General features: G+C 51.5%; 4 protein-coding genes across 4 annotated transcripts; 2 read left to right on the top strand and 2 right to left on the bottom strand.

Moving 5' to 3' along the window:
- Positions 1-272: 272 nt before the first annotated feature.
- Positions 273-1558, bottom strand: COCSUDRAFT_11238 (ESCRT-1 complex, Vps28 subunit; the record flags this gene model as incomplete). The annotated part of the gene is made up of 6 exons (XM_005651853.1): positions 273-452; positions 576-617; positions 784-863; positions 957-1086; positions 1233-1372; positions 1480-1558. 6 exons carry the CDS (start codon positions 1556-1558, stop codon positions 273-275), a joined length of 651 nt encoding a protein of 216 aa, XP_005651910.1.
- A 1133-nt stretch (positions 1559-2691) lies between these two features.
- On the top strand, positions 2692-4748 carry COCSUDRAFT_11011 (galactose oxidase; the record flags this gene model as incomplete). Its single annotated transcript, XM_005651852.1, has 8 exons — positions 2692-2733; positions 2862-2936; positions 3055-3120; positions 3365-3550; positions 3750-3888; positions 4111-4269; positions 4440-4561; positions 4665-4748. 8 exons carry the CDS (start codon positions 2692-2694, stop codon positions 4746-4748), a joined length of 873 nt encoding a protein of 290 aa, XP_005651909.1.
- A 319-nt stretch (positions 4749-5067) lies between these two features.
- On the bottom strand, positions 5068-6435 carry COCSUDRAFT_11335 (ubiquinone/menaquinone biosynthesis methyltransferase; the record flags this gene model as incomplete). Its single annotated transcript, XM_005651851.1, has 5 exons — positions 5068-5268; positions 5421-5616; positions 5739-5836; positions 6145-6300; positions 6394-6435. Coding segments are annotated over 5 exons (693 nt in total), but the record flags the coding sequence as incomplete, so codon positions are not given.
- A 645-nt stretch (positions 6436-7080) lies between these two features.
- On the top strand, positions 7081-11435 carry COCSUDRAFT_26685 (ARM repeat-containing protein; the record flags this gene model as incomplete). Its single annotated transcript, XM_005651850.1, has 11 exons — positions 7081-7371; positions 7498-7603; positions 7731-7948; positions 8096-8203; positions 8316-8378; positions 8482-8668; positions 8948-9159; positions 9520-9657; positions 10050-10226; positions 10541-10800; positions 11183-11435. The coding sequence occupies 11 exons, from the start codon at positions 7081-7083 to the stop codon at positions 11433-11435; spliced, it is 2013 nt and encodes a 670-aa protein (XP_005651907.1).
- Positions 11436-13961: the final 2526 nt, after the last annotated feature.

Below are 13961 nucleotides of genomic sequence, written 5' to 3'. Positions count from 1 at the left end.
AGAGCATGCACAACATGTCAAATTTGGCAAAAGAGTCCGCATGATTTTGAACCAATGAACCGTGACATCATTATTAGCCTCCAAGGTCATTTAGGCTGGGCTCAGCAGAGCGTTAGGCTAAGCTAAAAACTGTATTCCTATTAGAATTGTAACAATTCTGCCTCAATGGAAGACATGGAATGCTGAAAGCACTAGCAACCTCACTGAGCACAATGCAAAGGTGATCAGCTCCTGACATGAGTACACTATTGTACAGCAGGGCTTCAGACTGATCAGGATCGGCCCCCAATATTCAGGAAAGCCATGAAGTCGTTGTATGAAGACTCGAGCTCAAACAGCAGCTGCCGCACATCAGCCTCCTCCAGTTCCTTGCTGGCTGGCATGTTGTGCAGTTTTGTGATCCAGGCCTTCACCTTCACCTTCCCAGCAAAGTCTCCTGGCAACTGCACCACCTGCACACCAATGCATTGCGTTCAGCGCTATCTGGAACTTTCTGCTGGGCAGAAACAATCCATTTCTGACCTGACAAGACATTTGCTCATGAAGGTGAGTATGAAGGGTGACAAGGGGCGCACCTTGTTCATGCTCTGCATCAGATCATTGAGCACAGGGTACAGCTGCATCACGCAGCACAAAGTAAATCAGTTCAGCTCATTATAAATTGGAACGAGTTGCACTTGCACATACTGGTAACGATAAAAATCTTGCACAGAAAAACAATCAATCGTGGGCGTTGGTGTGACAATGGCACATGCTCTTGTAAAACGGAGATCAGGCGCATACCTGATCAACAGCAACCATGTTGAGTTTCAGGGAATCCATGGCTGTGATGAAATGCTGCACTGTCTCAGCCACCGCCACTGCTGAGTTTGATTGTACACTGCAGCAAGCACACAGGAATAAAGCCCCCACCCTGCAGCGAAACAAAAAGGCACAGAACCAGAAGTCAGCATGACATGAAGGGTGAGAGGGGCACCTGGGCTTCCCATGCTCAACAGTAGCTGGCATGCCAGAGTATATGAGCCTCTTGGCAGCCATTGGACACTGCATGTTATAGTCTGCCATGAATTTCTCAACATCAGGTACCTGCAAGAGGGAGTCCACAAAGTCAGTGTGCAAAAGTTAGTGCTATGATTTAAGGGCATATTAAATATGGTGTTAATGCAGCAGTAGCACGAGAAAGATGCAAGAATAGTTCTATAAGGCTACTTGAGATGCAGGAAGCAACTTACTGTATCCTTCAGTGTTTCCCACAGCGTCCTGAACTGGGCTATGAGTTTTGCACAGAGGGGTTCATAGTCCTTTGCGCTGATTGCATCCCGCACATATGCCCTCTCCAGCTTCTCAGTGGTCTTCACAATTGCGAAGAGGTCTGGACAAACATGCGTTTAGTACCAACCTGACTCAGAGTATGCAGCTACAGGCAACACTGTTGAGCCAACAAATTGCTTATCTCGCAGCGCACAGCATGTCACCCACCAGCAAAGTTCTCGTACATTTCCTGTTCCTTCTTACTACTGTACAGCTTGATCGCTGGTGCATCATCAGCACCGGCCATCCTATTGGTGCAGATGTTAAGACTCGAATTCACATGTTCAGGGCGCGTCGCATAATAGTTCGAGACTGCCGGAAACTATATAGACATGCTAATTTCACGCAATACCTGGCCTCTACTTGATGAGGGAAACTTGCAAATGAGCTCTGCAAGGTCGAAGGTAGGCACTTGCAACCTACAGCTGATGCGTCCCTTTCCGAAATGCACCCGTAAAGCGCGCCTATATATACTATGAGATTAGAACGCTACTTGGATCAACATATGGATTCTTATTGTCTGAATGAATGGGAGCAGGTGCCTAACGGGTTAAACCCCCGCAGCTTCTAAACCTAAGCAGGGTCACACTGAAATAGGCATCCTTGGACTGTGGAGCCGTCCTTGCTTGCAACAGGAGAAGTAAATGGAAACTCATGCTTTCCAGTCTTTCGAACGTTCACTGAGTCATTGATTCTGTAGCAAGGATCTGATGGACGGGTCCTGGTTCATGCCCCAGGTGCACTTTTCTATTTCTCTTCCCTGGGATGCATAGCCATATGTAATAGACGTGAAATCCACGATCACAGCCACCTATAGTCTCCAAGTTAAATATCATTATGCCTTTGCAAGTCGCCGTTGGGTGTGTGAGCCAAGTTTACAGTCCGAGGTACAATACTTCTGTTGGCATGCCTTGTATAAACTTGGCGAAGTCTGTGCAGGTACACGCTGCAGGGCCCACCCCAGCCCCTCGTGGCGGCCATGCAGCCGTTTCTGTTGGAACCAGGGTCCTTCTATACGGTGGCACGGATCGCCAGGCAACACCCTACACAGACTTGTGGATGCTGGAAACTGGTGAGCCTCCTCTACTCTTGCACCTGACATGATTTGGAAGACAAATAAGTGTATCCTGACGCAACTTTCTTCTGCAACATAAATCCTTAAGGCTAATTTCCTTGATGCAGCTGGAGGCCACTATTTGTGGACCCCTATCAACTCCACTTCAACTTCCGGGTGAGGAACCATTCCTTCTTTGCCGCAGTAACATCCCTGGTAATCCTAAAGAGGTCTACCGTGTCGGTCTTCTCCTTCACGCGCACGCCAAGGCCGTGTTCACTTTGTTGGATTGTAGGGTCCAGCTTCAACCGCGGTCAGGAGCCACAATGACGGCCATTGGGACAAAAGTATACCTGTACGGGGGACAGGTGAAATTGTACAATAAAAGCGGCGTCCCCTTTGTAGTTTTGACATCCGTTAAAACATGTCTTTTGTGCGGGTCCTGGAGCAGCGCAGGTCTGTAACACTCTAACGCTCAAATTCCTGTCCTCTGCAGGACCCAGTGACGGGGATCTGCTACGATGATATCCTCATGCTTGACACGTTGACGTGGGACTGGAGCTTTGTAGAGGTGATGCCTTCTCATTGTCTTGTTGTATCTTGAACAATTGCATGCCACCTGCATGCAAGGTGATCTTCGACGAGCTGGTGTTCTACTGTGGCTTGACACGACCTGTGTTGGGAGGCAGGTGGAAAGTGGGCGGCCTCCTGCGAGGCATTCTCACTGCACAGGCCTTTTCCAAGACCATTGCTTGGTGCGCCCCACACATGTCTGCCTGCAATCAATTCTGCAGTGCCTCGAGTAGGCTTGCCATATCTGCCTAGGAGGAGAATGCCCGGAAATGGACTCTCACAAACGCCAGAAAGCCCACTTTTTACAGGGGATCTGCCGGGGCTGAAGCTCGGCGTCTCTTTCTGCCGAAAAGGTGCCAGGCCTCAAGTGCACCTGAGGTACTAAAATTAGCTGGGAGGTGAAATGTGTTGATCTGCTGCATGCAGTTGGTCTTTGGGGGAGCGGGCATGCATGGCACGCTGGGCGATCTGTGGCTTTTCAACACAAAGACCGGAACTTGGGTCACGCCCATGGCAGAGGGGCAGGCGCCCTGTCAGAGGGAGATGCACTCTGGTGTCATGCTCACTGACAGCCGCATGCTCATCTGCGGCGGCCGCAGCGCTGCAGGGCAGGTGTGCCTCATCATGGCTGTGCTTGCAGGGACTTTTCTGTACTCTACATTCCTGATGTGCATGTGCCGATCTGCACATGTTTGCTTTCATCCGCACCATGTGATTAGCAAGATGAATGACATCAGTAAACTGGGTCTCTTCTGGACATTAAGGACGTCCTGGGATTAGGGGTGGTGTTATTGTCTGCATGTGCGTGCAGGTGCTGTGCGATGTTTCCATCTTTGATGGGAATGAGATGAAGTGGACCAGTTCCATTGCGACCCAGTACTTCTTCTGCGCGCATTCAGCCGTCATCATGCCACTCACAATGCCCTCCCTGCCTCATTTGGGTGCGTTGTGTAGCTTCACTTCAATGTGTGGAGTGCTATGCCATTCATTGACCCCTGCGTCCCAAATTTTACTTGTCCAGCCAAAACAAAGGCATGCTCTAAACATCATGCTTGTGAACTCTTCATGGCTCGTGTCTTGCATGGCTTGATTGGGTGTATGACAGAGGCTTGCTTGCCCTGCAGAGGCCACAGCCAGCTCGACGCTGGACACCGCCCTGAACAGAGATGCAGCCAATGGCAGCGCCGGTGGATCCCCCAATGAAGCCACATCCTCACAGACGCCGCCTGCTGACAGTGCTGCTATGGCCTCGCCGCAGAGCTCCCGAGTGATTCTCTATGGCGGCTTCAGCGGCGAGGGCATCACTGGCTTAGTTCTATCGCTGGATCCAGGTACTGACTCGCTGTGCTCGAAGCATGAAGTCCAAGTGATCTGGATGCTTTACCAAGCTGCCAAAGAAGGCTGCATGCGACCATGTGTGCTTCATTGCTGTGCTGACGGTGCATTTGTCTTGCAATGCCGCAGACTTTAGTCTAACGTATTGTTGTGTGCTGGGCTGCAGTGACACTGCGAGCAGAGATAGTGGATTATGGGCCAGGGTCAAATGGGCTGAAAAAACCTGTGACCCGCTTTGCTCAGAGCGCAGTGACTGTGCCTGCCAGTGCACCCTGCAGCTCTTCCTTGGTGAGCCTACACTGCAATTGTGCTTGCAAGTTTGAATGTGTTCAAGTCATGTTTATTTTTGATGAATCCTCGTCAGGTATTGAGAACTTTGTTGATTGCGCAGGAAATGGTCGTTGTTGCAGGGGTTCATCCTGAAATGGACTTGAATGATCTTGCCATTTGGCGGCCACATGTCTTGGGCAGCTGAGTGCAGATGATTCATGATTTGTAGAGGGCTGTATGAGCGTTGACTGATGGCATTTCGGCCAATCTCATCATTCAGTGAATGCCTGTGTTGAGAGAAATCCCATTCCGGTTAAAAGATTGCTGTCATGCCTGAGGCTGAACCGTTGTGCAAAAGTTTTGCCATGACGGCCAGATTAGAACAGATCATCATATTGTACTGTATTCTGGGATGATGATTATAACTTGCCCAAAATCATTCAACGGCCTCTTTCATATGTACAGTAGTCAAAGGAACCTTAAACAATGGTAAAGGTGAACATTCGGCAATGGGTGCATGCCTGTCATTTTGTTGCCACCAACACACCCATGAGACTGAAACCAATCTCGTAATGCACTGCTTTGCCAAATCCTGCCTCCTTTGCAAGCCTCACTTGTTCCCTGCCAGTTGGAAAACGTTTGATGGAAGGCCGCAAATACTCGTACTCTTCCCCCAAGCCATACGACCGCGCCATGGGCACCACAACATTTTCCAATGCCCACCCCTGCATGACAGCAATGATTAAGCAAAGCTGTGATAGGTTCAAGAAATCATATTGCAAGATATAGTCCGCAAAGCAATGGCGCGTTCCTTTCAGGCGCAGCTGCCTCACCATGTGCACGAAAAGGATTGCTGCAAAGGGGAAAGCATGCTGACCTGGAAGGCATCAACCGCAGGGTTTGTCGAGTTGTTGAAATCCAGCACAGCAACTTTTGCTCCAGATTTCAATACGCGCTGCAGCTCTCCCAGAGCTTTAGGTATGCTTGCCACATTGCGCAGACCGTAGCCCATGGTCGCTGCATCAAAGGAGTTGTCAGGGAATGGAAGCTTCTGCGCGTCTCCTTGTATCCACCTGCATTTCAAGACCTAGTTGGCTCACATCAGAACACTGAACCATCTTTTGTATGGAAGCAGCAAAGACACTGCAGGGATAAAGTGCAATCGAGGCTAGGTAAGATAGGGACGCCGGCCTACCTAACACGCGGTTGCCGACTCCTTGATGTGACTGGGAGTGACATTTGTCGCTGCTCCGCGTCCTGGAGCATCTCCTTTGCAAAGTCGAGTCCTGTCACCTTCACATGGTGCACATCGCTGTTTGCTCATGGTGAGAAGAAGCGCTTTGCATGACTTCGAGCACAGATGCCTGTGATGCGCCACACATGCGAAGAAGGCTTTCATGAATACAGCTGGTGGGAGGCCCTTGTAATGGTGTAGTCAGGATGCATCCAGAGTAACAAATTGGCTGAGGACTTCGTGAGCTCTTTTGAAAACCTCTGTGCACCAAGAAATGGCTCACTTATGAATTGAAAGCTGAGAGACATGGACATGCATGGCACTAGAGCAGGGCTCGATATTTTGACAGCCTAAGAGTAGTAAGCACCTGTCCTGAAGAGCCAACTGCTTCGGCAAGGTTGAATGCCAGATCCCCGCTGCCGCAGCACAAGTCCACAGCGGCATGCCCGGGCTGGGCCCCACTCCATTTAATGGCCATTCGTTTCCAGACTCTGTGCTGTCCCAAACTCAGCATGTTGTTCAGCTGCAGGACACAGATCAGATCAGTGATCACTTGCTGCCAGCGCTTGAGTGGGAAAAAAGCAGTCACCGAGGCACAGGTGGAAGCACTTATCACCTGGTCATACACCGGTGCTATCTTCCCAAACAGTTGCTGCCGAGCTTCTGACTCTTGGCCTTCCACGAACGCTCCAGCTGGCCCACGAATCTCTGCAAACGAACCTGCAGAAACGAACTTGAAAATGACTTCTTGCAAATTTATGGATGAGAAAGATACAGTCAGATTCCGGTAATCAGTCACCTCCCTCACCTGAAGATAAACTCTCGTCTGTAAGGGTGTCTACAGCAGAGATGCGAGGCCTAGTGGCGTTGATCTGCAGACGTTTCAGCCTATGATCTGCGTGACATAAGCGGCCAGTGAATGGCCTTTGCTGATGAAGTGCTTCCATTGCAACAGTACTAATTGTAGGTGCACGATAGTCTCAAGTTTTATGGAAAGTTTGAATGAATTACATTGGAGATGAGGATTGCGGAAGAGGAAGGCATGCCAATGGCATCTGTCTGCAGGCGTTTCTTGCCCCTGAAGGCAATTTGCCATGCAAGCTTTTGGGGCCTTCATTTAGAGCAATATTACACAACATTGTGCAGAGGGACACAGTGTTTTGTCCTTCATAAAGGATACAGCGATGCTGAGTACGTGAGTCATCTGACAAGGTACCGTTCATACGGTTGAATCGGTCAGAGCTGCATTAGCTGATGCGCTCTTAGGATACGTATAGTGCTGAGACAGGTTGATCAAACGGACATGAACAATCTCGGTAACTTGGCCAAAAAGACTGGCCCAACGTGGAGTAGAGAGTTCGATCTGCTTATTCGATCAATTGGAGAGTGCAAGTCAAAGGCAGAGGAGGATGCCATAATAGCTCGTGAAGTAGATTTGCTGAAGCCTAGGCTGAAAGATGCAAAGATCGATAAGCGTTCTCTCAAGGAAGTCCTGGTCAGACTCACCTATGTTGAAATGCTGGGACACGATGCTTCCTGGGGTCATGTCAAGGCTCTTCAAGCGTGCAGCGATACCAATCTTCTCACAAAGAAGGTAAATTTCTAATAACATCTGTCCAAAGCACCCTGTCGGGCACCCATGTATTGTTCTTGAAAGGTCTGATTGGGCATGTGTCCACTCCTTTCATAATACTTCTCATGCGTGCAATTTGATGTGCAGGTTGCCTATCTTGCTTCCGGACTTTTCCTCGATTTCAGGAGTGACCTGATCATTCTGGTGGTCAACACACTGACTCAGGACCTCAAGTCTGACAACTACCTTGTAGGTGAGCAAAGGCTTTTCATCTCCCAATCAATCCCAGCGGTCAAGCTGTTCAGGGGAATTTTCTCCCCTTCTATAAACCTCAATTTAATCTCCTTTGCATGACAGTGGTGTGCTGTGGGTGTTGGCAGTCTGCACAGCGCTGGCTGCAGCTGGGAAGCTTATCGGCCCAGACCTCATCAATGCAGTGCTGCCAGCTGTGACTGGGCTGACGAACCACCCCAAAGACCTTGTGAGGAAGAAAGCTGTGATGGCATTGCATCGCTTTCAGCAGTTGGATCCGCACCATGAAGGGCCGCTGGCTGGTGCTGACCTTGACAAGTACTACAGACAGGCCCTCTGCGACAAGGTGCGTCATACGCTGTTGTGCTGCTTTTCATAAGCAGGCCATTGATGTGAGCCAGACCCGAGTGATGGAGAGCCCGCTTATGTGATGAGCTTAAATGTCACCCGCCTGCCTGGTGTTATATCAAGTCAATGTGTCTCAATGCTTCAGGACCCTTCTGTCATGAGCGCTGCTCTTTGCGCCCTGCTTGAAGTTGTTGCACTGGATCCCAAGCCTTACAAGAATCTCATCCCCAGCTTCATCAGCATACTGAAACAGGTGATGATCCCTGACAGTGTCTGCCACTTGTTTTGCATTTCTTCGGTACAGCGGTGCTCGTGCATACCGCAAAGATGTTGCAACTCCTCCCACTGAAAAGAATTGTCTGCAGGTGGCAGAGCACAGGCTTCCAAAGTCCTATGACTACCACAGGACGCCAGCTCCATTTCTTCAGGTGCCACAGCTCTGAACTTGCATTTCAAATGCAGAAAGGAAAGCGTGCAATTTCTAACTGAAAAATATGAAGTTATTTAGTAGCCAATGCTTGCATGCTGCAGATAAAGCTGCTCAAAATCCTGTCCTATCTGGGAGCGGGAGACAAGACTGCCAGTGACAACATGTACGCCATTCTCGGCGACATTCTGCGCAGAGCAAACACCGGCCACACAATCGGCAACGCCATAGTGGCCGAGTGCGTGCGCACCATCACAGCCATCTACCCCAATCCAGCCCTGCTGCAAGCTGGTGCGATTTCCCACCCGACATTGTATGGAAACCGTGAGTTCAATAGCTACTGGGACCTGACATGACAGGTTTCTTGGCAGGCGAGACACTTCACAATCCCCTATTCTGGATGCATGCAATCTGTCGCATGCCATCTACTCATCTCACATTAGACATCACCTTGCTGCCACAAAATCTCATAGGATGCTTCATCTGCCGTCTGCGTGTTTGAAAAACAGTTGCTATTCATGTTCTCTCAACACATGACTTGCATGCCATAAGTAAATGACCGGCGTGCAGCTGCGGAGATGGTGTCCGGCTTCCTCAAATCCACCAGCCACAACCTGAGATATGTGGGCATTGACTCCCTGGCGCGCATAGTGCGCATAAATGCCAAGTACGCTGTGGAACACCAACTGGCTGTTATCGACTGCCTAGAAGACCCCGATGACACCCTCAAGAAGAAGACCCTCGAGCTGCTCTACAAGATGACCAAGCCCGGCAACGTGGAGGTGACTGCACCCCTGCATGCTTTCTGCTGACATTTGCCAGCCTGAAAACTGTATCAGCAGTCAGTCAGTGACTACTCACTTCCACGCCAAGGCAGGGCTGATCCGATGCCTGACTGTCATTATAAAAGCCAGCGCCCAGCATGACACTTAAAACTTCAAAATGTTGTTGGCAACCCCAACGAGATCATCCTGCCAGAAGAACTGCATCATAGTACAACACCGGCATAAGGAAATCACCTGTCCAATGTGCACAACAGGGGGTACTTAGGTAATATCTTGTGCACCCTGTGCACATGCATGTCATCCATGATCTGAGAACACCTGGCAGCCTTTTATAATCATTTATGGGACTGCGCGCAGGTGATTGCCGAGAAGCTTCTGGATTACTTGCGCACGACAACCGACGAGGGGCAGAAGGCTGAGGTGGCAAAGCGCATCGGGGAGCTGGCCGAGCGTTTTGCTCCAGACACCCAGTGGTTCATCGACACCATGAACAAGGTCTGCTCTTTTCATCCCACCACGTGTTGCAGTGACTTGACTTGATGCAACAGGTGCATGCATCATACCACCCATGTGGCAGCATCATGTGTCATGTTGGAATGGAGTCTTTAGAAGGCTGTGACAGACACGTTCCTGCAAACCACCTGAGACCTGGCAAACGCACTGTGTACCCTACGTTATTATTATTACTACACGCCTTTCCTGCCAAGAGGCAAGGTGTGTCCTGCAGACAAGCTGCAATTAAAGGCTGCCACAATCCTACCCCTGGTTGGACTCTCCAGATCCAAGCTAATAGACCCAACCAACCGTGGGCACCGTACCCTCATGGATTTGAAAAATCACGACAAAATGTTGATACCTCTGGAAAATGATTGATGGGTACATTGCAGGTGTTTGAGTTGGGCGGCGATGTGGTGGCGCCGTCGTTGGCGCATGGGCTGATGCGGCTGATAGCGGAGGGCGCCGGCGAGGGTGACGAGGCGGCAGATGCCGAGCTGCGGGCGCAGGCGGCCGCCGCCTACATGCAGCTGCTCAGCAAGCCAAAGCTGCCGAACATCCTGCTCAAGGTATGATGAATCCCCATCTTGGGTGTCATGGGACCGTACCAGAGCTTCTTTGACTAGCACTCCCGCGTCCAGAGTGCTTCTGATTCAGCCAGGCTCTCGGGTGCACCAAAACTGCCTGAGTCTTCGCAAGTGCAAATTGCTCATCAGCTTTATCCGCTATCTCAGGATCAGCATGCCTTCCTGTACTGCAGCCCATCCAAACAGGCAGGCATGGGGCCCCCAGCAGGCTCCATTTTTCGTGAGGGGCAGAGATGGCTTCAAATAAATTACTAATATTAGGTGGCTGATGACATCGTGCGCATGGCGCCGCGCAGGTGATCTGCTGGGTGCTGGGGGAGTACGGGGGACTGGCGCCGGGTGGACCGGCAGCGGTGGTGGAGCGGCTGGTGGACCTGGCGGAGGGAACAGCTCTTCCGGAGGAGGTGCGCGGCTACCTGCTGGCCGCGCTTGCCAAGCTCCACGCGCAGGGCGGCCTCCCGCTGGCGCCCCCGGCCACGCAGCTGCTGCACGACGCCGCCTCCTCCCACAACGTTGACCTGCAGCTGCGCGCTTTGCAGACCCAGGCGCTCCTCGAGTGCGGCCTCTCTTCTTTGCACAATGTCCGCATCTCCATGGAATTGAAATGTGCCTGAAATCTGGAAAATATAACAAGCACTGGTAATCGGCCTGCTGGGCATTCCCGCACCTACCATTTTCTCGTTGTGAAGGGGGCAATATAGCTGTCTATGTGTCTGGTGGAGGCAACTAAATGCAAGAGCATGGCATTATGATTCAGAAATCATACTGAGCTATGCACAAGAGAATGTTTCTTTGGCCAGCACTTCTGTTGTGATGTGCACTGCACAACTCACTGCATGTAGAAATTGAATGACTTGGGTCAGGACAATGGGTCAAGCCATTGCAGAAATTATGGAGAAGTTGCACTGGGTGACATACTATGTTTGCAACAACAACAGGGGCCCGGCGTCGACCAGGCAGGGCGCGCTGCCAGCAGATGCATCGTGCGAGGACGTGGACGTGGACCCGTCGCTGCCCTTCCTGGACGGCTTCGTGGCGGCTGCGCTGGCCAACGGCGCTGCTCCCTACATCTCCGAGCAGGAACGCTTTGCCATGGGCGTCGTGCGGCCCTCCCACCACGATGAGGTGAGCCCTGCATCTTACCCTCTTGTTGGGAACTCCGCATCTGCATGGAGATTTCAAATTCACTGAGCCCATGTTGGGGACAGCTGGGCAGTCGTGACGCCATTCATGCAGGTCAGAATCTGCCTGACAAGGAAGCTACCTTAGGACCGTTGAGGTTACGGCCGGCGTGTACTGGACGTTCAATTCAGAATTCTCGTGAGATCCTTTTTTAGGATGACGCCTGTTTCGTTTTTCTTTTTTCTACTTTCCTGTGGCTGCATGCGCGTGCAGAGCCCGTTCCTGCATTGAAATTGCTGCCAAATAAGTGTGGATATGCCTCCATGTGCCTGCGGTTCAGCCTATTCGTGCATAAAAATTGCTTTCACATCAACTTCTGGACGTTATGCAGTAGGGGAAAAATTTGTCAAGGTGATTTCTGTGGGTGCAGGTGGCGGAACACACCCATGCTCTGCGCTTCACGGCCTATGAGAAGGCGGCCCCTCCCAGCCAGGCAGCCACGCAGAGCAGAGAGCACAGCCCTCTCCGAGGTGCGCCAACACCTTTTTACTCGCCCTAGCGACCATCTCCAGCAATCGAGCTCTTCATCATGCTGATCTGGCCTGCTTATGTTCTTCTGCCAAAGTCATGATCGCCATTGGCTGCGAGCTTCTTTAAAGAGATCCATCTTCTGGAAATCCCTTTTCATACTCTATTATATCATCATGCGTGTCCACTGCAAAGTATATGCATAGACAGGAGTGATGTCCCATGATCCGTCCTGAAATACAAATATATCATTCCAGGGCCACAAGATGGCGGCCTGCTGCTGGACAGCGGCAGCGCTGCACCGGCCTCGTCAGCCGCCGCGGCTGTGTCCTCGGAGCCGCAGCTGGCGCTCCGCAGCTCCGGCGCACGCAAGTGGGGCCCAGCCCAATTCGCGCCCCAGCCGCAGCCGGCCTCAGTCGCCGCCACTGCCGCCCCCACCTCCACTACTGGTGAGTTATTCAGAGACCTTTCACAAGGTCTCAAGAATCATCAACAAAGATGTTTGGCCGTTGTTCCTGGCTATTATTATGTTATGCTGGGATGACGTCTTCTCATCATGCCTCTGGAGGGAGTGCCTTCTGATTTGCCTCCTGATTCAGACGATTTCAGCTGTGTATTTGCTTTGACTGGGCGAGGAGTGTTCGTCTCGAGAGGCCACTGATGTGCTATTGCCGAGATGCTGACAAGGGATAAAAGGTGTTGCAGGAGCGGCGTCGGTGAGGGCGGCGCGGGCGCAGGACCCCGAGCCGGTGGAGATTTCCAAGGACAAGGCGCGGCTGGCGGCCTCGCTGTTTGGCGACGACAGCGCCCCCTCCCGGCCCGCCAATCGCAGAACGCCCCAGAAACAGGTGTTCCACTCGTCCACACTCATGATCCTGTCCCAGGAGCTTTCTCGCATGCGCAGGTCTCACGGGCGCCAGTCATTATCTGGCCTCAGTTCTGTGCCGCATGTTCCTGCGTCCAGGCAATTTGGATGCCTTTAATCATAGATTTATGCTTGACAAACTACGTATGCCACTATTCGTTATCACTCTCGTGTGGCAACATCGCTGATTTATACAGCAGTCTGAAGGGTGCTTCTGCCGAACGCAGGCAGCAGCAAGTAGCAGGACCGCTGCAGCGGTGCCCAGCCTACTGGAGTTTGACTTGGACACACCCTCAGGCCCTGCACAGCCTGCTCCATCCGCAGCCCCATCATCTCAAGGCGAGAATCCCTCCAATGTTTGCCATGGGAACGTATTATTGAATTATTATACAAGCATATAAGTATTGGCCCCGGCTGGCGGGGGGCGGTATAAATACTGAACACCATGCCCACGGTTGATTGGGTCTTGCTTGGGGCTGGCAAGTCTAACAAGGGGTAGGATTGTGGCAGCTTTCAAGTGCAGCTTGTCTGCAGGACGCTCCTTGCCTCTTGGCAGGAAAAGCGTTTAAAAATATAAATACTAAGATTGTTCATACCTGCACTCCTGCACCTCGCTATCGCTGAAGCCCTTGTGTTTTCATCACCTGCATGCCTGCCCATGTGTTCATGGGAGTGGGCTGCTCTGCGCAGACCCTTTTGCAGCACTTGAGGGCCTCTCGCACCCCACGGATACAGCACCTGCACCCTCAGCGGGCGGCATTGATCTGGACGCTCTGTACGGCGGAGTCACAGACCCGCAAGCCAAACCCGCCCCCACGCCCGGAGACAGCTTTGGCGCCATGCAGGGCCTGCAGCCACAGGCCGACCCTTTTGCTGACCCCTTTGCGCCTCCGCCGTACCAGACAACCACCAACCTGATGGGTGCGCACCAAATCGAAGTACTGTACCACTTCTTGGTGTGGCTTTGTTGCTTAGAGGGCTTTTTGTACATATCGGCGGCTGCATTTCACTGCGGGTTGAGAAGCATATGTACAGAGACAAAGGGGTAGGATAAGTAGTAATCTTCATCTGCAGTTTGTCTGTCTTCCGGCGCACCTTGATTGTAATGATAGCAACATAAGAAACTGTCTGTCTTGATGTCTGCCTTCTCTTTCATGCCTAAAAGTCACTCGTTCTGCTGTTGACTGCAGGGAATTTGGCAC

Source organism: Coccomyxa subellipsoidea (genome assembly GCF_000258705.1).
Source record: "Coccomyxa subellipsoidea C-169, whole genome shotgun sequence".
Classification (NCBI taxonomy): domain Eukaryota; kingdom Viridiplantae; phylum Chlorophyta; class Trebouxiophyceae; family Coccomyxaceae; genus Coccomyxa; species Coccomyxa subellipsoidea.
The sequence above is the reverse complement of the archived record's forward strand: the minus strand, read 5'-3'. Positions and strand labels throughout refer to the sequence as shown.